This window comes from Adiantum capillus-veneris, chromosome 8, assembly GCF_014529385.1.
Source record: "Adiantum capillus-veneris isolate H3 chromosome 8, ASM1452938v2, whole genome shotgun sequence".
Lineage (NCBI taxonomy): Eukaryota > Viridiplantae > Streptophyta > Polypodiopsida > Polypodiales > Pteridaceae > Adiantum > Adiantum capillus-veneris.
Genome location: NC_140938.1, coordinates 169,128,758 through 169,151,133, shown reverse-complemented (window position 1 = coordinate 169,151,133; position 22,376 = coordinate 169,128,758). Strand labels below are relative to the sequence as shown.

The 22,376-nt window shown below is 41.8% G+C and overlaps 2 protein-coding genes and 2 pseudogenes across 2 annotated transcripts; 2 read left to right on the top strand and 2 right to left on the bottom strand.

Moving 5' to 3' along the window:
- Positions 1-11,618: 11,618 nt before the first annotated feature.
- LOC147453331 (uncharacterized) lies at positions 11,619-13,512 on the bottom strand. The gene has a single exon (XM_086518727.1). It carries the CDS (start codon positions 13,503-13,505, stop codon positions 11,982-11,984), a length of 1,524 nt encoding a protein of 507 aa, XP_086374853.1. The 5' UTR covers positions 13,506-13,512; the 3' UTR covers positions 11,619-11,981.
- Positions 13,507-14,852, bottom strand: LOC147453330 (uncharacterized; the record flags this gene model as incomplete). Its single annotated transcript, XM_086519376.1, has 1 exon — positions 13,507-14,852. A coding segment is annotated over exon 1 (1,164 nt), but the record flags the coding sequence as incomplete, so codon positions are not given.
- Positions 14,853-15,608: 756 nt separating this feature from the next.
- Positions 15,609-17,257, top strand: LOC147453329 (uncharacterized; annotated as a pseudogene).
- Positions 17,258-18,266: 1,009 nt separating this feature from the next.
- Positions 18,267-18,843, top strand: LOC147453328 (uncharacterized; annotated as a pseudogene).
- The last annotated feature ends 3,533 nt before the right edge of the window (positions 18,844-22,376 follow it).

Here is a 22,376-nt window from a genome sequence, read left to right as displayed (position 1 = left end):
GTTCAAAATAACAAATTTCCTAAAAGGAAAAGGTTATTGGGACTATGTAGAAGGAGACAATGAAAAGGAACCAGAGATTCCTGAGGCAAATGCTATAGTAGAACAAAGGAAAGCTTTGAGGGACTGGCAACAAGGCCAGAGCAAAGTGATGTATTGGCTTTCTATGAGCATCACAAATGGCATGATGGGCTATCTACAGGATGCTGAAACCCCCGCCATTGCATGGAAAAACTTAGGCAGAGTGTTCGAGGTGAACACCAAGGCCAGGAAGCTTCAACTAAAGTCGGAGCTAAATCAGGTTAAGAGGAACAACCTCTCCATCAATGATTATGCTTTGAAGATCAAGAGTATCATCGAGGCTCTTGGATATATTAAAGTCTCAGTGGAAGACGATGACATTGTCCGTGCATGCTTGGATGGTCTAGGAGATGAGTATGTACATTTCAGGTCTTCCATGAATACAAGAGACGACATCCCCGTGTTCCAAGATTTGATTTCTATGCTTATTCTTGAGGAGAAGAACCTTGACACATCTTCTTCTCATGGCAGAAATAATTCTGAACAGGCCTTCTATTCTAACTCCAACAGAGGTAGAGGTAGAGGTCGTGGTCGAGGCCCAAGGGGTTGCAGGGGCCAATTTCAAGAAGGTCAATCAAATCAAAACAATACAGGTGGCAGGGGAAACCAGTCTCAATGCAGGGGGAGTCAAAGAGGTCGTGGTGAAGGATCAAGCAGGCAGCAACATACTGCAGATAGCAGAGAATGTTGGACTTGTGGTGAAAGAGGTCACATGTCACGTGACTGTCCAAAGGGAAAAGCAAGTGGAAAGAGAGAACAAGGCAACTATGCATCTACTAGCAGAGATGCAGATGACAGTAAAAACGAGCGCATGTTTGTTATGCAGCATGTAATGAATACAATGAGTGCGGAGAATTCCACCCAAGATGATGTTTGGTATGTGGATTCAGGTGCCTCTAATCACATGATGTCTCGTGGAGAGTGGTTTAGAGATATGTGCAAACCAGATGTGTCAGGCTATGTGCAGACAGGAGATGACACAGCTCACCCCATTGCTCATGTAGGGGACATACCTCTAAATACGAAGAGTGGGAAATCAAAGTACTTAGCAGATGTACTTCATGTCCCAAACATTACAAAGAATCTTGTTTCTATTGGACAAATGGTTGAGCAGGGTTTGCAGGTTCGCTTCAATCCAAATGGCTGTTATGTAGAAGATTTCCAGAATGGCTGTAAGCTGATCACAGAGGGCAAATGTGTGGGCAAAATGTTTACGCTGAATGTAGACATGCCTGAGGTAAAAGATGCATTATTTGCATAGGGCACAGGTGTTGTGGCTGATATTGACATTTGGAACAAACGCATTGGCCATGTCAATGAGCAGAGATTGCGCAGCATGCAATCAAAACAGATTGTAAAAGGTTTGCCCAAATTCAAGGTGGATGGTATGCATAAAGTGTGTGCAGCATGCCAGTTTGGAAAACAGTCAAAGGACTCATTTCCACATGAGCGCAATGTATGTAAAAATCCACTTGAGGTGGTGCACACAGATGTTTGGGTTCCAACCGATACTGCAAGTATACATGGTTGCAGGTATTATGTCTCTTTCATTGATGACCATACAAGGAAAGTATGGGTCTACTTCATGCATAACAAAAGTGAAGTGTTTGGTCACTTTCAAAACTTCAAAGTCATGATTGAGAAGGAGACAGATATGCAAATCAAGACATTGAGGTCAGATGGAGGGGGAGAGTACTTCTCCAATGATTTTTCAGATTTTCTGTGAATGCATGGTATACGTAGGCAGTTTACATGCAGATATACTCCACAGCAGAATGGGGTCGCAGAAAGGAAAAACAGGCACATTGCAGAGGTTGCACGTGCATTGATGAATGAGAAGAACATGCCTCATCATTTCTGGGCTGAAGCTGTAAATACAGTTGTGTACATTATGAACAGGACACCTACAGCTGCGGTGCATGATGTAACACCTGAGGAAAATTTTACAGGTACAAAGCCTGATTTGGCACACTTGAAAGTGTTTGGCTGCATAGCTTACGTGCATGTACCAGATGAGTTACGTAGGAAATTGGATCCTAAAGCAGAGAAATGTATTCTTGTGGGATATTCCCTTGAACAAAAGGGGTACAGGTGCTACAATCCTACTACACGAGAATTACGAGTGAGTAGAGATGTAGTCTTTGATGAGATGAGCAGCTGGTACAGTAATGCACATGGAACTATTGGGACTGATGTAAAAGATGATGTGGTTGTACAAAATGTGAGGCCACATTCACAGGTTTTGAGTGGACCACAAGAGTCGTCTTCTCGTGGCTCTGTTGAGAAGCCATGGAATGGTAGACTACGTACGCAGGTTACTCCACTAGCAGGTACAGGGAATGTATCATGAAAAGGAAAGGAAAAGGTTGATGAACCTCCCTTTATGGCTGATGCATCATCAGGTTTTTCACATGTAGACATGGATTCAAATGGTTTTGAACAAAGTCTTGATGAGGAATTTGGAATTCCGGCTGTCAGGACACCTGGTGTAAGGAAAGTACAAGAAGATGCTAGAGGGAAAAGGAGTGACCCAGGACCGCGCAGGTCTAACAGAGTCAGAAATCCAGTTCAAAAATTGACTTATGATGGGTATCTAGCGCATCACCAAGCCTACATGGCTAAGGTGATACATGATGTGGAGCCCACATGTTTTGAGGATGCAGTTGGAAATGTGCATTGGGATGACGCAATGAATGAAGAGATGGCTGCATTGGAAGCAAATGACACATGGGAGTTGGTGCCATTGCCAAGTGGCAAGAAAGCTATTGGTTGTAAATGGGTGTATAAAACCAAGCATAAGGCTGATGTTAACATTGAGCGTCACAAGGCAAGGCTGGTCGCAAAGGGTTATCCATAGACGTATGGCATAGACTATGAGGAGACCTTTGCTCCAGTGGCAAAGATGACGACTTTGAGAGCTATCATAGCAGTGGCTGCATCTAGAGGATGGATTATGCATCAAATGGATGTAAATAATGCCTTCTTGAATGGTGAGTTGCAAGAGGAAGTGTATATGGATCAACCACCTGGTTATGTCGATCCAGGTTACCCAGATTATGTATGCAGACTTCTCAAAGCTTTGTATGGTTTGAAGCAGGGCTCTAGAGCATGGTATGACAGGATTGCCAAGTATCTTGTCAATATTGGTTTTAGGAGAGCTCATGCTGATCATTCACTCTATGTACGTGAGAGTGATGTGGGGATTGTGGTCATTACCATAAATGTAGATGACCTTATTATTGTGGGTGACAATGCTATGGAGATTGACCATGTGAAGGGTCTTCTCAAACACGAGTTTGAAATGAAAGATTTGGGCGAGTTGCGCTACTTTCTTGGCATTGAGGTGATCAGGACTCTAGAGGGTGTATGGATGTCACAGAGACAATATGCTTTGGAGATGTTGTCAAAGTATGGTATGGCTGACTGTAAGCCAATTTCTATTCCCTTGGATGTGAATGCAAAGCTGAGTGCAGAGAAGGGTGATGTTGTTGAGGATGTCAAGATGTACAGGAAGATTGTGGGTAGTCTAATCTACTTGACTATCACGAGGCCAGACTTGAGCTACACAGTAGGCTTGGAGAGTCAGTTCATGCAGCTTCCGAGGAAGACACATTTGGATGGAGTACGACGCACACTTCGATATGTGCAAGGGACTCTTGACTACGCATTGTTCTATGCAGTAGATGCGCCATTAGCATTGTATGGGTATACAGATGCAGATTGGGCAGGTAGCATTGTTGATAGGAGATCTACGAGTGGCTTCATGTTCTCTTTTGAGAGTGCTGCTGTTACTTGGAGCAGCAAAAAGCAGCCTACGATTGCTTTATCGAGCACAGAGGCCGAGTACAGAGGTGCAGCAGTTGCGGCGTGCGAGGTAGCTTGGCTACGCACATTACTTGAGGACTTGGGAGTGCAAGTGGACCAGCAGATTGTCATCCATTGTGCTGGTCCACCTCCACTAGTCACTCTTGGAGGAGAGAGCTTACTGCCTTCTTCGTGCGAGATTTCCGAAATCTACAGTCGTCCATTTACAGTGCCGTCTCACATGAGACATGGGGGTAAGTTCTAAACTTATCAATGAACATTTCTATCTGGCCGGGTAGCAAGTCTAGGCTTAGGAAAAAACCCTAGAAACCTAGATGTGCCACGAAGTCCTACGACACAAAATTCACCATAGCTGCCCATCAGCTCAACCGAATTGGACAAGACTTGAGCTGTAGCAGGCCCCTATATAGTAGAACACTTTCATATCACCAGATGACAATTTGGCAGGGGTCGAGGGGGTCCCAAATAAATAATCTAGGTTTTTGCCATATGCCAGAATTGGATTTTGACTCCACGGGCAGCTTATAAACTGGGTCTATACACAATGTACCTCATGGAACCAATCAAGGCAAGCTCTCAAACAGCAAAAAACAACTCGAAGGCTACAAAGTGTCAAATTTGACATATGAAGTCAAACTGACTTCGAATGGGCCCAAACTGGATGAGTAGCATCAAGACTTTGTAGCGAACAAGTCCATAGCTTCAAAAGTGCCTAACCAACTCTACATGCCAAGTAGTCAGAAAAACCGGTGGTTTCAGAGTCGACAAGAGCACGAAGTGATGCCGACATGACTGAACTTTACCAAATTCATTTTAGAACTTGTTTTAGATGTATTAAAGATAGATGAGGAGCGAACAAGTCCATAGCTTCAAAAGTGACTAACCAACTCTACATGCCAAGTAGTCACAAAATCGATGGTTTCAGAGTCGACAAGAGCATGAAGTGATGCCGACATGTGAACTTTACCAAATTCATTTTAGGACTTGTTTTAGGTCATCAAATTGTCAATTCTTGCAAAAAAAGTGATTGTTGTAAACAATCACGATTATTTACTTTTATGCTTGTTTGGCTTGAATTTCATCTTTTCACTTCACCTATCACTTGTACATATCTATTACATGCTACATGTCAAGTATGAGTCACAACTGATAAAGAAAAACTTTGATTTTGCCAAAAAATGCACCAAAGTCTTTTCAATCTAAACTTTGAGTTAACTATCACATTTTTCATCCGAATCACCCCATATCTCACACACAGACTCTATATCATGCATAGAACCAAGTTGCAACCAAAACAAAAATAAATTGATGAAAAAGTTAATAATCACGATTATTTACTTTTTTTGCCAAAATGGATGCAATTTGCAACTTTGACCTTATGGGACCAAAGAACATGATGTCCCAAGCCCACTAATCAATTTTGAGCAAGTTTGGATCTCAAAAACTCAAAATCTCTTTCTATCTACTGTTTTAGAGTTTAAAAGCCTAAATTTGGCACCATTTCCAGCCAGTGCACTCAAATGAGCCCACACTTCACTTAGAGTACCTAAATGCCATATATTTCAAGCCTATGATGTCAAAAATGCAAAAAGTTGAAAAAAATCCCCAATTATAAATAATCGCAATCATTTACTTTTGTTAGAAATTTTGCCTGAACTGCATGATTTTGATCTCTACATGTTTTTATGCATCTATGCATGCTCCATAATTGATTTGAAGAAAAATGGACGTCATTTGCCAGCAATTCAGACTCAAGGCATTTCAGAGCGGAATTCACAGAATTTTCTAACTTTGACATTGTATTCACTTAACAGGAGCAGTGCAAGCAGTTGAGAAGGCAAAGAAAAGGGTGTCCTAGAAAGATAAGTTGCAGGAGTTGCCACCGTACCAGTTAGATTCAAGCTCAGTGAAGACAGCAAATGCAACCTACTTGTCTAAAGAACAGCTCGAAGAAAACAACACAACAATTTTCACTGGCAGATTCAAGAGTGAAGAAGGACACCAGGTAGAATTACAAATGCTACCTAAGGAGGTTTATGATGTAGCAGCAAAGCAAGACACCAAGGAAGCCAACATAAGGCTGGGGCTTCGAGATTTCTACGACTAGGAACCATGCGGAGTGGACTTCCAAAAGGCATATGAATTGCTATCCTCAATCAAGGAAGATGGGTTGGCCCAAATCAGAGATCAACAAGGGCAAAAGGTTGAAGTGGTGATCACTGAAGAAATAGTGGCCGAGGCACTGAAGCTGCCAACAGAAGGTATGACTATGCGGGACAAGAGATAGAAAGACAACAGGTACTTTTACCAAAGATACTGCTGCTGTGACATTTTCTGATCTCATCCAAAGGCAAGTGGAGGATCTAGCTTGCCTCTACCATCATCATTTCCACTTTCTTTCAAAGAGACCGCTACGGTACACAACTCCAAACCATGCAGTTGCGACTACTTTCACTCAAGTATTGAAGTTGAAAACGTGAAGACTAAAAAACCAACAATGATGAAGTCATCATGCATGTAAATGAGTATGCAAAGCAAATGCAGCTGATGACAGACAAGATGAGAACAACAGCACTTAGCCACAGTGCCAAGACTAAAGAGCTGGAGCAAGTGATTGATGCTCTACAAGGAGAGCTAAAAGATAGAATGAACGTCATGAAAGATCTTCAAGGGCAGATTAAAGAGCTGAAGAATGAAGCAAAAAACCACCAAGTTGCGAAGGAGAAACAACAGAAAGAGCTGGAAGAGTTGGGAGAGCTCTTGACAAAGTTATCTGATGCATGCAAAAGAAAGATCAACAACTGACAGAAGTAGCCAATGAACTTTTAGCCACTACTCTATCAGTACAAAAGATTCAAGTGCAGCTACATGTAGCTAATGCATCTTTGCAGTACTCTGAGCAACGAATCAATGATCAAGCAATACTAAGACAGATAAGAGAAAACCCCACTGTAGCGTCAATCAAGGGAACATGTCAAGACTTTAGAAAAGAGGAACAAAGACCTTGTACTTGAGCTGAAGGTGGAACAAACCCAAAGATGAGACCATGCATTGATGCGAGCTCAAAGAGAAGAGCAGTTGCTCAAGGAAATGGAGCAATTGAAGAGAGTCAATCAGTTGCTGCTAAGAGAGGGACAAACAGAAACTCAAGAGGAGGTAGGAACCTCTGACCAGCCAACCATCGACATACCATCAGTTTCTTTTGCTGATATGAAAACACAATCGTCAGAAAGGGCTAGCAAGAGAGTCAAACTTTCAAGTACCAATCATTGAAGCCGAGCAAGTGCCAATGGTCCAGTTTTCTAAAGCTGAGGAAGATGCACTGAAGGAGCAGATGGTCCAAGAAGCAGATGTTGAATGAAAAGCAGCAATGGATTGGGAGTTGAGAGTTCTCCACTCAGTAAATGTAACTCAACTCACTTCCAACCAAATTAATGCTCAATGGCATCAGCAATCACTGCCCTACCCATTGATAAAGGTGGAGCTATTGCAGGTTAAGGAAAGACTTTACAAGGATATGCAGGCAGAAGGCTCAGATGATATCCAACCAAAATGGAGAAGGAACTGGTTGAACAAGAACTCTAGATACCTAATTATGTTCACAAGAGCAATTGCAACCCTACAAAAGGACCCTACATTGTGTCCTGTACCAAGGGTAAGGACATGGCAGGCACACGATGCACTGAAGAAGAAGAGGCCAACATGGCTAAATTACCCATGACTACCAGCTCCAAAGCAGGGACCAACAACGGAAGAATACATGGTGAAAACCCTAACGGGCGCCATGACCTTCTTCAAGAGCCTCCCTGACCTCTCATGTGCAATGCTTTGTAAGATCTGCAGAATGTTGCTAACATGTATTCTAACTTTTCAAGAGCCTGAGCAAGGAGGAGCACCATGGATGGCAACAACAGATCTATGCTATGATTTAAGTGGACATCCTTCAGAAGAATTCCTCTACAACTTCTACGCTAGATGTATGTTTCTGCCTTTTAGCAATATGTTGGCATTTGAAGAGGCATTCTATACAGTTTTCTTCACATGGCAGAGAAAGATATTTGGGCCAGTGATCAACAACCTTACATCAAGGTTTGTTGGCTATTCAGTAATTGAACTTAAAAACAGAGTCACCATGCAGTTTTTGCAAGTCCCTGACAAAGAAAGACGAATCAGATATGAAAGAGCCCTACATGCGCTTAAAGACCGCCTCGCCAACCGTCAATTCGAAGAATACTTCAGTCCATGAAGCTGTGTCAAGGAGGGGGGGAATGTTAGCAGCAAGCTAACTCGAATAACATTTTTCAGAGCTTTAATTGTAAAAACACTTATTATTTTGATAAATTGAAAATTTTGTAACTCCTACTTTCTAGATAAACATTATAATTGATGAGCCGGGGCTACAAGCTTCTAGATTGTATCAACCTATCTTTAGTTAGAGCTCCCAGATTATTACTTTGGACCACAGAAACCTTGGCTAAGGTATAAAAGTCAATTTTTGCAAGTATTTTGTAAGCTTGTGGATAATACAACACAACGTGAGCTAACGACACCCACCTCTCTCCTTCTCGCGCTTCCTACTCCCTTCCCGGTTGTCAAGTTGCAGTGTCTTCTGTTGCGTTGCAGCCGCAGGTAAGAGCTCTACATGTTGATGTAAGCATTTCATGGTAATCTGTAGATTTTGGCATCACCGATCCGCGGCCTAATTTCATCATAAGTAAAAATTCAAACTTGAAAATCATAAAATAAGTATAGGCGGGGTATTGGGACATCATTGCTAAGCATTTAGATGCATTCTGGGTTGAAAACGACTAGGTCAAAAACTCACTACTGTTAATAATCGTGATTTTTGCATTTGACCTAAAGTGAGATTTGAGACCATAAGCATGTCTGCTTAGGTCTTATAAACATGTCCTAGAAGTTTCGTAACGTTTGAATGTCGTTTGATGCTGTAACGGTTATGATTTGTTTGCCATTAGCGACTAGCTTTTGGTGATTTCGATCATTTGAGTGTAGCTTGAGTTAGATGCGAGTTGTCTGTTGTTTTCCAAGAGATTGACAACATCTTGTAGTCTCTATCCACTAGCCGAGTCAGCTTTGTCCCATGGATTGACAATTATATTCGTGGTTCTCGCTATGTCTGCAATAAGATAGGAGTGAGGTTAGAAACCTGTCCCACAGATCATGCTAGGTGGATGGTAGACAAACATTGTGCACACATGTGAGTGTGTGTAGGCTAGATTGCTACTCAAGCGAATTAGGTTCCAAGATAAATTAACTTGGATTCATAAACACAATCTTGAGTAGTTTGCTAACCCATCAGAAGTTTACGATAGACAAGAGACAAGTAATGAAACTTGGAATAATTGTTTATTCATCTAAGGAGCTTTAAGTAGCTCTACAACCTTACACCATTACATGTGGGATAATTCCATCTCTTCTCTCATTCACTCACACTCTAGTGACGCTAGGACAAAGCCCATACCTTACAAAAATAACCAAGATCATAAGTGAACTATCGTTCAACTTTCGGGTATACAAGTAGTGATCTTCTTGGCTTCGTATATAGCCTTGAGACTCCATGTACTTGTCAAATTTTTGGTACCACCACCTTGAGCCTTGCTTTAGACCATACAATGTCTTATGCAGTCTACATGCTAGTTCTTCCCTCATAGAGTTTTCAGATTTAAATTCAAAACCCTTTGGCTATTTCATGTACACGTCTTCTTCTACATCCCCGTGAAGGAAAGTTGTCTTCACATCCATCTCTCGATAAGTTCCATGTCTTCAATGGCTACTAGGCCAAGCACAAGACACAATGTAGTCATCTTGATTATTGGAGAGAAAATCTCATCACTCTATGCCTTTCTTCTGATTGAATCTCTTAGTAACCAATCTAACCTTATACTTAGGCTCGGGATCTTTTGTCATGTATTTCTTTCTATACACCCATTTGCAAGGCAAGGCTTGTTTTTTCTCTAGAAACTCTATTAGTTCCCAAGTCTCATTTTCCACAATCGAGTTATACTTTTATCGCATTACTTGTTCCCACTTCACGCTATCTTCCATTTGAATAGCTTCTTGGTAGCAGGTAGGCTCTCTGCAGCAATCAATGACAAATAAATAGTATAATCCTGACTGAGAGTGCTCAAGGGCACAAGAGACTAACATAAATATCCTCACTGCTTGACTATTGGACTTTGCTCTCTCTGGAGCACTACTAATGGTAAGAACATCGCTAGTAGATTGGGCTTTTTGTTTGATTTTACTTGAGGCTACGTCCTCAAATTTGACCTTGTGATACTCAGCCTCTTTGATAAGCTATATGTACATCTTTGACTCATTCAAGATAACTTGTGAGATATAAATGAATTTTCTAAATTCTGGGTGCCAAAGACAATAGCCCATGTCAAGGAACGAACATGACGTATACAAAACACTATGGATGTGCTATACACAATCCATTGTTGTTGGTGAGACTATGGGCATGGTGTGTTCCAAAGTTCATTATTTTGTAAAATCTTGGACGTGATGTGCTCGTAGTTCACGAATGGGTATTCTTGGATATAGTATGATCCATAGTTTAACTTTCTATGAGGCAATCGGTGCTCAAAATTGCATTCTTTTCAAGTGACACGCTAGTGACATCAAATTCGAGATGTATCTACCAGTAGAGGCCTTTGCTGGGGTGGCCATGGTAGCTTCTTGAACGACTTGGTCTTCCTACATATGTCCATTATGAGTTGTAGAGAGGGTGTTTCCTATTTTAAAAAAGCTACTTTGGTGGCTTTAAGAGGCTTTTGTAAAAAAACAATCCAATAGCTATTTGGATGTCTAAACAAAAAAACCCTCTCAAGGAAATATGCCCAGCACATAGTATGAGTTGATAAAAAATTATCAAAAACCTAAATCAAGGGCTGAAGTTCTCTAAGGACTAATTTGGTAAAATATGTATAATTTTACTGAATTGACTCAATAGGTAGACATTTTTTTATAAACAGACTCTAAAATCTTTGAAAATCTCTCAATAGTTATGTAATGAGCCTATCACACTTCTGTGTTGCATACATAAAGACTCAGACATTTACTACTGACCCAAGTTAAGTAAAAAAAATTACAAATTTAAGTAAAAAGACCTTAAAAAAGTAAATTTTTTATATTTAGTATTTTCAACAAATATGACTCTCAAAGTCCCTAACAAGATACTCAACATGTTCCATGAAGTTTTTATGTCATATGCAAATGTTATGCTTAAAATACTAGAATCTAAGCAGTGGCTCCAACCACTTTTGTGGCCCATTACAATAGTGTTAAGGTTTATGTATCTCAAGTGAATGGCCAATGTGAACCCATTGGTTATTTTGTCTTAGGTATTATTTAAATTATTTGACATGATTGCGAGCAAGGCAATTTGCCAAGCCCCCATGTAAACCCCAACATTATCATATAAGAGGCACCTCTACCCCCATTGTATAATAATCTAATTCATTACCTAGTTGATTCTTTCAACAACTCTCTCTCTCTCTCTCACACACACACACACACACACACACACGCTTGTGCTCGCATGTGCATTCTCTCCATAACTTACACTTTCGCATCATCATCGACTTTGACAACCCTATAGTAGACCCTATCAAGCTAATATGATTAGAGATCGGATACAAACTAACGGCAACTATTGCGAAGTGCAAGAAAGAAACAACCATACCCTTGCCTGTATAACACTCAACAAGTTGCAATCTTGAAAATAAACATTGAGAATGGTGAGACTCCTTTCGTTGACAACAATGAAACTTTGTGATGGAGGGATATAACACAATCCAAATGTGGGAAGATATGGGCGACTCTAGCGAGCGATCAGGGAGGCAGAAGACTGCACGTTGATGTTCATGGTTGGAACGAGATGTGGAGGCATACATAGCAAACCAAAAGGCAGGAGCTCAGGTATTTGAAGGGACTCTTTTAAATCCATGGTCCACAAGCGAGAAATGTCAGAAACTTTCTATAAGCTATGGCTCATTGTCCTCCAAGCCCATGCATCATCGAGGCAGAGAAGTTCTCAAGAGGTATAAATTGAGCTACAGAAAAATGGGATGCTTCTTACTTGATCCAATTGATTCACCATCTGTTTTCAGTCTCTTATTCACACCAGAGGCGCACTCCCCTTCTGCCATAGAATCCATGTTGTTAAAGGCTTGCCCTCCACTTTCATCCTGGGTCTTTGTACCCTGGAGTTCTTGTAATCTTGGCTGGAGCCTTGCAAGCTCTCGCCGTCCAGCATCCCACTGCCTTTCCATTTCCTCGAAGACACGGCGTGTCTTTACGATTGTACAATAGGCCGCTCTTCCTTTCCCACCTTCCTGTGCAGTGGCACTAAAACCATAAGCATCATGACCGCATCTAGACATCCAACCACCAAAATACTTTTTTGCAAAGTCCCGAGCATCTGGCAAACCAAGAGGACCCCTCAATAAGGCCTCTACTTCTGGGTGGCCTGGAAGTGTTGCTGAAGGCTGACACCAAGAGAAAACAGGTTTGTGCTCACTCTCTAACCTGCATATGCGTTCTTTAACCAAGTTCCTCAATGCACTTTTTCCCAATTCAGTACAACTAGCCGTCTGCGAGAAGCCAGACGATTCTATTATCTCCTTCAGCAGCCACTGGTTCTTGCATTTCTGAGATTGAGAAACTATGGATTTCACCATTCCTTCCAGCAAAGACATGTCTTCTAGCCAAAGAAAAGTCTCCATTACCTCCACTATGCATTTCTTGATTTCCTTTGAAGCCTTGTGCTCAGTGTACTTAGAATACAGCCCTAGTGGCTTCTCCGGAACTTTGAGTTCACGGGTTGTCAACCCTCTGCAGATTTTGATGAATAGATCGAGTAATACCCGGTTTTCTTTCAAGCAAAAATACTTCTTAGACCAGGCATCTGACACATCCCTACTGCCTGCATCTCTTAGCTTGGTCACTACTCTACCCAGGGTAATATCTGTAGCTTCTTTGATAATTTTGTCCACCAAAGAAGGAGCAAGCTCACCATGGCACTCTGGCAATTTGAAGAGCATGATCAAGATAGCTACTACATCAGAATCTGTTAACTCTGTTATAATACCTTGCAAGTTCTGAATAAGGGTGCCTATTTTCTTTGCAATGGACACTGCCGCAGCATGCATACCGATAGATTGAAACTCCAGGGCAAGGTTTGCATAACTCTCACATTCATGGCTGATTCTTGACCACAGTAAAAGCTTCTCTTCTATCAGAGAGCCACATACCTCCCATCCATGAGTCTGAATTGCCAATGCGAGCATCTTAGCAACTTCAGCATTTCCAATGCCAAAACGCTTGGACTCATATCGCTGCCGGTCATTAGGACACTGTCTGTGGCCTCCCAGAACATCAATAACCTTCTCCATACCTTCATAATCTCCAAAATGTGCACATAGGTGCAGAATCCTTGACATAGAATGGGGGTTTTCATGCAAGAGTTTCAACAAGTCTTTGTAGAGAAGTTCTGCATCAGATATTTCTCCCTTGCTTATTTTTACCTCTACAAGGTCTAGACCTCCTTCAAACCCTCCACGACCAAGGATTTCCATTGTCTTTTCTCTTGGGCCAGACAGCTAGCATTGCACTATGATACCAATAGTGAACGCAGGGACCATGTTTTCGCTTGAACTCGTCTTCATGTTTCTCTTTGTCTGGATCTAAGCCATTATGGAAAAGCTCATCTTGAAACACTAGCAACTCAGAGTCAAGGTCTAGCTTTAAGCTTGAAAAAGCTACCTCTCTATCATTTTCTGCAACCCACTTTGTTGCCTGGAACTCTGACTCATCTAAATAATATTCCTCATCTTCACCTTCACAAGTTCTGGGCCTGTCTATTATACACAAACTGAGCTCAAATGACAGCTCCAGTGGCATATTTCTCCTGCACCTTCTCATCACCTCTGTTACTAGAACATCCTTGCCCTTTAGACCTGTGAAGCAAAGATCCTTTTTTGTATACTTATGCTCCAAGGGAATGAAAATTTTCTGGGGCCCCTTTTCATCATAGCTCTGGAACCATGCTTTCAAACCTGCTTCCGTCCGTGTGGCAGAATTTGAAAGGGCGTCTGGTTTGTGATGAGGAGGAATGACCTGCATGTTACGACGTATGAGATTAAACACCAAGCAAACCTGGCTACCCATTGTTCTCAAGGTGAGCATGTGCTGACAATCAGTGAAGAAAGCAGTGAACTGGAATTTACGAGAGCTCTTGCCACCAGAGAAGTCGAAGGTGACACTGTTATGGGCATTGTGAACAACAAGCTGGTCACCTTGGTGGAGAGACAGAGTGGGAATCTGGATGATGAGGGTTCCAGACATGCCGAGCTCCCTCTCTGTGCCGCGGTGGAATGCGAACTGACCACCAGCTTCATAGAGGAGGAGCTTGTAGGGTTTGGCATCCAGGTGAACGTTGTGAGCATCCATGCCTAGTCTTTCAACAGCATGCGCAGCTATGGCTTGAGCAGTGTGGAGGAAGAAGGTGGAGTTGAGAGGGTGGCATGTGAGAAAAGACGCATCAATCTGGCGGGCTTCGCGCACAGATTTGTCGCCGGCGGTAGCAGAGCCTTTGATGTAAGGAGCTTGCTCTGAGAGGTCGATGAGGTGAAAGATGTTGGAGGGAGAAAGAGGCAGAGGAAGCTCGCCAAGCCCTTGTACATAGAAAGAACAGGGGAGGCTGAATTGGGCGGCATTGATTTTACCTCCGCAGGCAAACATGGGCGAAGATTTATCCCCTTCTCCGATTTGGACAGCAGCAGAGTACCTCTACTGGGAAGCATTGACAGGTGCATTGGCTACTGCGGTAACAGAGCGCAGAGCTGTTAAGAGCTCTTCTCTGTCAAGTGGCATGCTGGCTGTGGCGATGGATCATTCAATTTGGCGCCAATTCAAGTATAAGAGCCTTATAGATGGCGTTTGGCGCCAATTAAAAAATTTTGTCCACAGTGCAAGGAGGTTAGACAATCTTGTTCCCCCCCGCCCCCACCCCACCCCACCCCACCCCACCGCACCCCACCCAAGACTAACTTACACGGGGTCTTAAGAGAAGGGTGAGCGGTGGGATCAAGGGCGAGGAAGTTGGGCCTGAAGGGAGAGGGGATCTCGGCGTTCCACGTTGCATAAAAAATAAACTCGAATAGAATAAGTAAATGCAGACAGGCCTCTTGATGTGGCACGTCTGGGTGGCGTGGCGGAGCTGATGTGTCCGAATGGGGGCTAAGGTGGAAGGAATTTGGAATTATGGCGTGGCGGCATTTTTGAATGGCTGGAGTTTGGGAAACTTGTGCACGTCTGCTTCTGGTGCAAGACCACCCTCCTTGCTTGTTGCACATCACCCATCGCACCAGTAAAGCTATTGATGCTCCTAAGTAATGGCCATTAAGGTTTTGCTGATGGGAGGGGTAACATCTGGGTGGCGGTTAAAGTCTCTTTGATGAGGCTACACACAAGTCCGACGGGCATGTCAACGAGGTTCTCTTTTGATCCTTTTGTCTACAAATGTCTCTCCCTTGTGTGTGTGTGTGTTGCAATAAGCATCTAATGTCTCTGCTATTTTGACAATCTCTCTGCCTACCAAAGTCTCGCTAATGTGTGCATGTTTAATATCAGCAAGTTGGGTTGCATGCAAGGGTTTAAATCGTCACACTTGCATTGTTATGCTCATGCAGGTGCATCAAGCCAACAATGTAGCCAATCTTTCGTTTAAAGGTTATCTTGGTTTTGCCACTACTATGGAGGGTGTATCAAGCGATGATGATCTGGATCAATATGGATTTTTGGAAGACCATAATCTTGGGATGAGATGGATGTTTGTATGGATCCATTGCCTGATGTTGAGGACTTGAGGGATTCCTTAGATGCATTACAATACTTATCAAAAACATTCTTCTCATTTATGAGAAAATGTACTCCTTAATGGTGAAGGATTTGGCTGGGACAGTCACAATGTCGCTTTCAATTCTAAAAGCACATGACGTGAGAGGTTTGATGAGTCTAAAGAGGTGGAATAGAATGAGAAATGATCACTCCCTCTATCCAATTGCAACCTCACAACAACTCTACTTGCAGCTGAAATCATCATGCCTGAAAATCACATGCATAAAAGATTGGGCGCACATTGTACGTGTAGCCCATTGTCCCTCAACTTGCATGAAAAACACTTGGGAGTGGCTGCCATTTTTAACGCAATGAAGAAAAAATGATGCATTGACATGAGAGAACATGGGATATCTCATGACTACATAAGAGGTTCAGTAATTGCGTGTGGTTGTTTGTTGGAAGAGAAACCTAATTCCCATGATGTCTCCTCCCGGCTTGTTTGTAGCTGGTCTATTACTACTTCAAGCACATCAATTGAGACAACCCTATCCCAAGTGGAGCAACAATTGGCGAACATCATTATAAAGCATCAGACAAGGCTTGTCTTGGTCAGATCAGCAAAGAAGCATGGATTAAGCAAGTGGGTGCAAGAATACATGTGTCATTAATGGGGTAGCATTTAACAAAAAGGTGCAGACAAGCGACGAGAATGAAAATCCAAAAGGCGCGGATGTGGATTCAAGGTGGTGGTCCAACACTTTGAAGATTTTGATTAGGTGATTATCAAAGTCCAAGATACTCACAAGGGACATATACGTGGCTCTCATGCATACCTTTATGACTTGCCAATGCATCCATCCGTAAGTTGCATGCTTCACGAAGGGCATGTTTGATATAGGCACTTGCCGGCATGTTGCAAAAATGTCAAAGGCAAAGGAACGCCTTCACATGGATCATGCATCTACACTTGATCGTGTGATCTATCAGTTCTTCATGATACCAAAAGAAGTGCAAATGTTGTTACACCAGATGCGCACATAAGGTATTTCACTCTCTCCCAAAGCATCTCAAGAGTTCAATCGTATCGTTTTACGAGTAATTCTTTGTAGATCTATATTATGTTGCATCTCTTGGCCTTATTGTAGGAGGATTTGCAAAGCATGAATGGATTGCAATGCTTACGAAAGCGCTTAACTTGCAAGATTTGAAGAAGGTACCATTGAGAGCTCAACAGCTGGTCACATTTTGCATGCTATTTTGTTTAGGTGTATGCGCTTGCTTGTAGGTCATATTTGTCCAACCATACAACTCGAGGACAGATGGTGAATGCAAGAGACCCTTTATTCTTGTCATTCAAGATGAGGACATGCTAGAAATTTATATTCGTTTCTCTCATCATAACTCTTCGGCAGTGGATAACACATTCAAACAAATGTTTTTGGCTTACCACTTTATGCTGCAGTCTTGTCCCACCAAATTGGTGTAGGGATGCCAATATGGCTAATGTTATGCACGAGCGATGTGGGCATTAATCAAGAAAAAGTGGCTTTGGAGTTAACCTTCAAGTTGGTCTTTACAAAGCTAGGAAATTTTTTTCCTGCAGCTATTATCATTGACAAGAATCAATAAGAGTTGGAAGTGATTCTCAAGGTGTTCAATGAGGATCCTCATTGTTGGAGAGAAGATGAAGCCGACAACCCAAAACAAGCTGCATGCCATGTATAACTATGTTGGTTCCATGTCAAGAAGGCATGGGTGGAGAACCTATTACTGCGGGTATGCAATTGCTATAGTTGTTGCACAGCTTTCCGTTCCTTTGGTGTGTCAAGGACTGCTATCAATATTAATAACCATCATGTTGAAATCATTTTATAGGTCCCTAAGGACAAGCGAGCTGATGTCTATAATCACTTATCAAATCTAATGCAAACACCAAATGAGGAGATTTTTAATCTGGGATATGGACAGTTGTTGGACACATGAAAACATCCAACATTACATGACAAACGGTTGGTGTGGTAGCACATGCATGTGGCAAACAAGGTGACGAAAGTTTGGGCATCTATCTGCACACGCGAATATGGACATGACAAACTTGGATGAACGATTATGGCAATATATCAAGTATACTTTGCTTGATACAAAGATAGATAGATCAATACTTGTCCTTTTGCATACACTTGTGGGTGATTCATTGCATGGCACAGACATCGAAGGAGCCTTGCTTGTGTTCTTTAAGCAAAATCAAGAGATTGGTAAGAGTCTATTGGTTTTGGAGTTTGCAACTAGTATCATATTCTATTGTATATGCCAACTCCTAAGTTCTTGTGCTTAAACTTGTGGCAGCTGATTCCGGGCGTTTTAATTGAGTTGGGTCAAGCAAGCATCACACATCCAGATTAGCAAGTGGTGAGGCGATTCTCAAAAGGTTTGAGGCTGATCCTACCACCCTTCAAGTGATAGAGGAAAGCATTTTGTTGTTCAAAATTCTTAGCATGTCATCTCCTTCCCAATGGTATCATGTGAGCATCCCCAATCCTGACTGGGGTTCAAATGCAAGCATTAGTACGAAATTCGACTAATAGTTCAAAAGCACTTTCCTCAACTTCTATGTATTTTCCCAGTTCTTGATAGCATACATGCTTTCAACCATGCTATTTAGGAGGCCAATGCTCAAGCAAGGGAGCAAGATGCAATGATGTGGGACGAAGATTCAATGGGGGACCAAGAGATGTCAAGCCAGCTACCCACCATGGCTGAGGAAAGTGTAGCCAATATTGATAACTAGATTCTTGGATGCATCTCAGACTTGGAAGGACTTTTACAAAGCTTTGAAGAACAATTGGGGGGGTTGATAGTAACCTAAAATTTATCATCTTTAATCAGTTGTGCAACTCAAGGGATTGCATCTCCACTTTGATTGTCCCAAAGCGCATCGACTTGCCAGCAAGGGGCTCAATTAGACAGACTCGGCTAGGTCATGGTATGTCATGAGAAACTGATGGATGTGGAGCTAATGTTGGGTTGGTCTCTATTTTCCCTCCAAAGGCCTCAACTACTGGCATTTTATGACAAAAACATCAACGAGCAAGGAGCCGAGTACTCTTCGAAAAGAGACCTAAAGTGTTCTGCTTCCATTGTTGTAGAAAAATTCTTTTGCTTGATCCGAGAGAAAGCCACTCATGTCATACATGCCATGCTCTCTTGCCCTTGACACTTAAGTAGGCCCCAACTGGTTCTGAGTCTCCTCTTCTAAATCCACATGTTACTCTCTTCAATGATGTCATTCAAAGGGGGCAAGTTGTTAACTATATATATGGATTTGTTGGTACAGAGGAGAGAAGGTTTAGGATTTGATGTGAGGACGGGTTCATACTTGATGGGGTCCTTGCATCCCAACAACGAATGGTTCTCATAACATGAGAGGCTGCTATCGCTCTTTGCCCTTCAGAAATATTTCTCTTTGATAACAAATTAGCACATGTGGTGATTTACACCGAGCCAAGATTGTTAAGTGGCTCTTCATAATGCATGATTATTGCATAGATTTTTGGGTTGATATTTCTTTCAATGCCTGCTCTCTTATTGCATCAATTTTTGGATCGATATCTGTAGCTTTTAAGGCCTGCTTACATACCAAACTTTTGGGCAAATGAATTGTGTTGTGTCTAAGGCTAAAGTAGTGGAGATGGTTTTGGAGGTTGACACCAATGAATGCATCGATTTTTGGGTTGTTATTTGTAGCTTTTAATGCAGGCTGTCTCATTGCATCGATTTTTGGATCGATATTTGTAGATTTCAAAGTCTGCTTACATACCGAACTGTTGTGTTGTGTCTAATGTAGAAGTATTGGAGATGGATTTGGAGGTTGACAACCATTATTGCATCAATTTTTGGGTTGATATTTGTTGCATATTATTCCTGGTCACTTATTGCATCAATTTTTAGATCGATATCTTTTAGCTTTTAAGGCCTTACCAAATTGTTGGGCAAGTGAGTACTGTTGTGTCTAAGGCTAAGTAGTGGAGATGGATTTAGATGTTGACAACCATTGTTGCATAGTTTTTGGGATTTCTCCATTGTGTCACAATGTCATTGAGGAGTTAAGGTTATGTGGGTGATAATAGACTTAAACAAGTTTGAATCCACCATGAGTACCATAACTAGTGACTATGGTCAAGTCATGGTGACCACAACCAATGATGAGGGCTGACCACCATGCTAGCTGTAATGATTATAACCTATAAACATGGAAAGTGACCATTGCAACCCTATCTACTGAGAATAACCACATAAGACATAACCTTCATGTACCATAGCCATAACCGATAGCCGCAGAGACTAAGACTTGAAGTAAAGAATGCAAAAACCATAACTAGTGACTATACAAATGATGATCATAACCATCATATTGAGACCTAGCAAACTTAGCTAGAAAATTCAGATGGTCCCATAATGAGGTGACAATGGCCATAACTTATGAGTTCGAAGATGGAGACTGTTGCAACTTCACTTGCTGAGAACGCAATCGCATGCTATAACCCTGTTTCATACCAAAGCCCTAACCAATAGATTCAAAGACCATGACTTCAACAAATTTCAAGTTCACCTTTACAAAATGCATGCGTAAACCATAACCTTCAAAGCATAGCCATAACTAACACAACCGGGCACTATGAATTAAAATAAAAAGTTTGAAACCACAGACAATGACCTTAGTCAAGGCACAATGCGTATAATTGATGATCATACTCGAGACATAATGCATATAACTGACAGCCCCGGAGACGGCAACCTAAACCATAAAATCCCCAACAGACATAATCTGGGATGACCATAACCAGCATATTGAGACTTAGCAACCTTAACTAGAAAAATCAAATGGGCTCATAATAAAGTGACAATGTCCATAACTTATGAGTTTGAAGATGGAGACGATTGCAACTTCACTTGCTGAGAACACAACCGCATGCTATAACTCTGTTGCATACCAAATTCCTAACCAACAGATTCAAAGACCATGACTTCAGCAAATTTCAATTTCACCTTTCAATCAATGACCATATTCGAGACATAATGTGTATAGCTGACATCCCTGGAGACAGCAACATAAAGCATAAAATACCCAACAAGGACATATTCTGGGATGATAATGAGCACTAAATTATAGCATGTTTAGGAAGAAACCTTTGCCAAATAGCGAGTAGACCGATAAAAGATCAGCAAAGAAAGCATAGATTCAAAAAAAACAATATTATGTCGAAAATCATCTATTACAACCGAAAACCTAAAATCACAAGTTCTTGTAGTAAAAAGTCTGCCTCAAGATCAATAAGGCTAATACAACAAGTTTTCATAGTCATTGATGTTGTTAGGCCCAAGAGCTGCAGAAGCAATAAGCCTATATCTTGGACAAGCACTCCATACACCAATCATAGAGCTGATGCTTCATGTTGCATACTTCGTCATGCTGAAACTAGTCTCGTGTCAACCAGTTCCTTCGTGGCCTCTCCTCCAATCCCCCCACAATAATCTCCCTGCAAAACAACCCAACTATTTGTAAACCTTCCAAGAGATACACATATAAAATCCACTTGATGTGTGCCTTGGCTAGCCAAGCACCTGATGTATTTCATGACATAAAATCCACAATCAACGTTATTCGATTGTTGTGGGGCATCCATAAACACGAGCCCAAGCTCTGACTCATCAACAAGCACGCCGAAGGCCTGCATCATGTGCCACTTGAGCAAGGCTCCGAAGGCCACTACAAAAAACTTTATGGCACTAATGGGTTAGCTGCTTGAGGTCGTGTAGAAGAAAGAAATTTACATACATAGGCATCAAGATTATTGACATGTGCATAGCCTCAAGGCACTCAAATGGACTCATGAGATGTAAGGAGTCAAAATAGAGCAAATAGTGCTTCTTTCGACGAATCAAAGGAGCTTTGCACCTCTATTAATATAAAGAAAAGAAATGACCAATGGTGCCTAAAACAAAAAGATGGTAAACTAGGACAAGTATACATGAACAAGGACAACTCTAAGTATACTTGAACCATAACTCGCCGATTTCAAACTACACCCCGATGACTTTGGCTTGTCAATTTCATGGACATCGAGTGGTAGGTTTCATGATCATCGAGGTCCCCATGGAAAAAAGGGTGAAGATTGGTAAACTAGAACCTAAGACAATCAATGAAAAACATAGATAAACAAGGACAACTCTAAGTATACTTTGAACCGTGGTGGCACACAACCTATAGTTGCATGGGTGGTTGGGATGACATGAGAAGAGGCTCGCTGCTACCATTATAGTGTGAGAGCTCAATATAATGAGCTTGGGCTTGAGGGTATGGGATGAAGTTGCATGCATCGAACCTTTGGTGGAAGAAGTTCTCTACTTGCTCATTTTCTAATAAAAATCTTTCTCTAGATATCCATATTTGTGTCAAAATTCGCATTAAAAGTGAGCATGAGGATTGCTCTTATCGCCATGATGTTGTCACTAACGACCACCATGATTGAAGTTTGAATGGTGGCAGGGAGGGTGCGTACTGGTGTTGAAGGAGCCTTGGCGGTTGGAGGTATTGCCACAAGGCT

Excerpts from the sequence above, each read along its gene's own strand:
- LOC147453331 (XM_086518727.1), bottom strand. The coding sequence starts at position 13,505 with ATGGAAATCCTTGGTCGTGGAGGGTTTGAAGGAGGTCTAGACCTTGTA.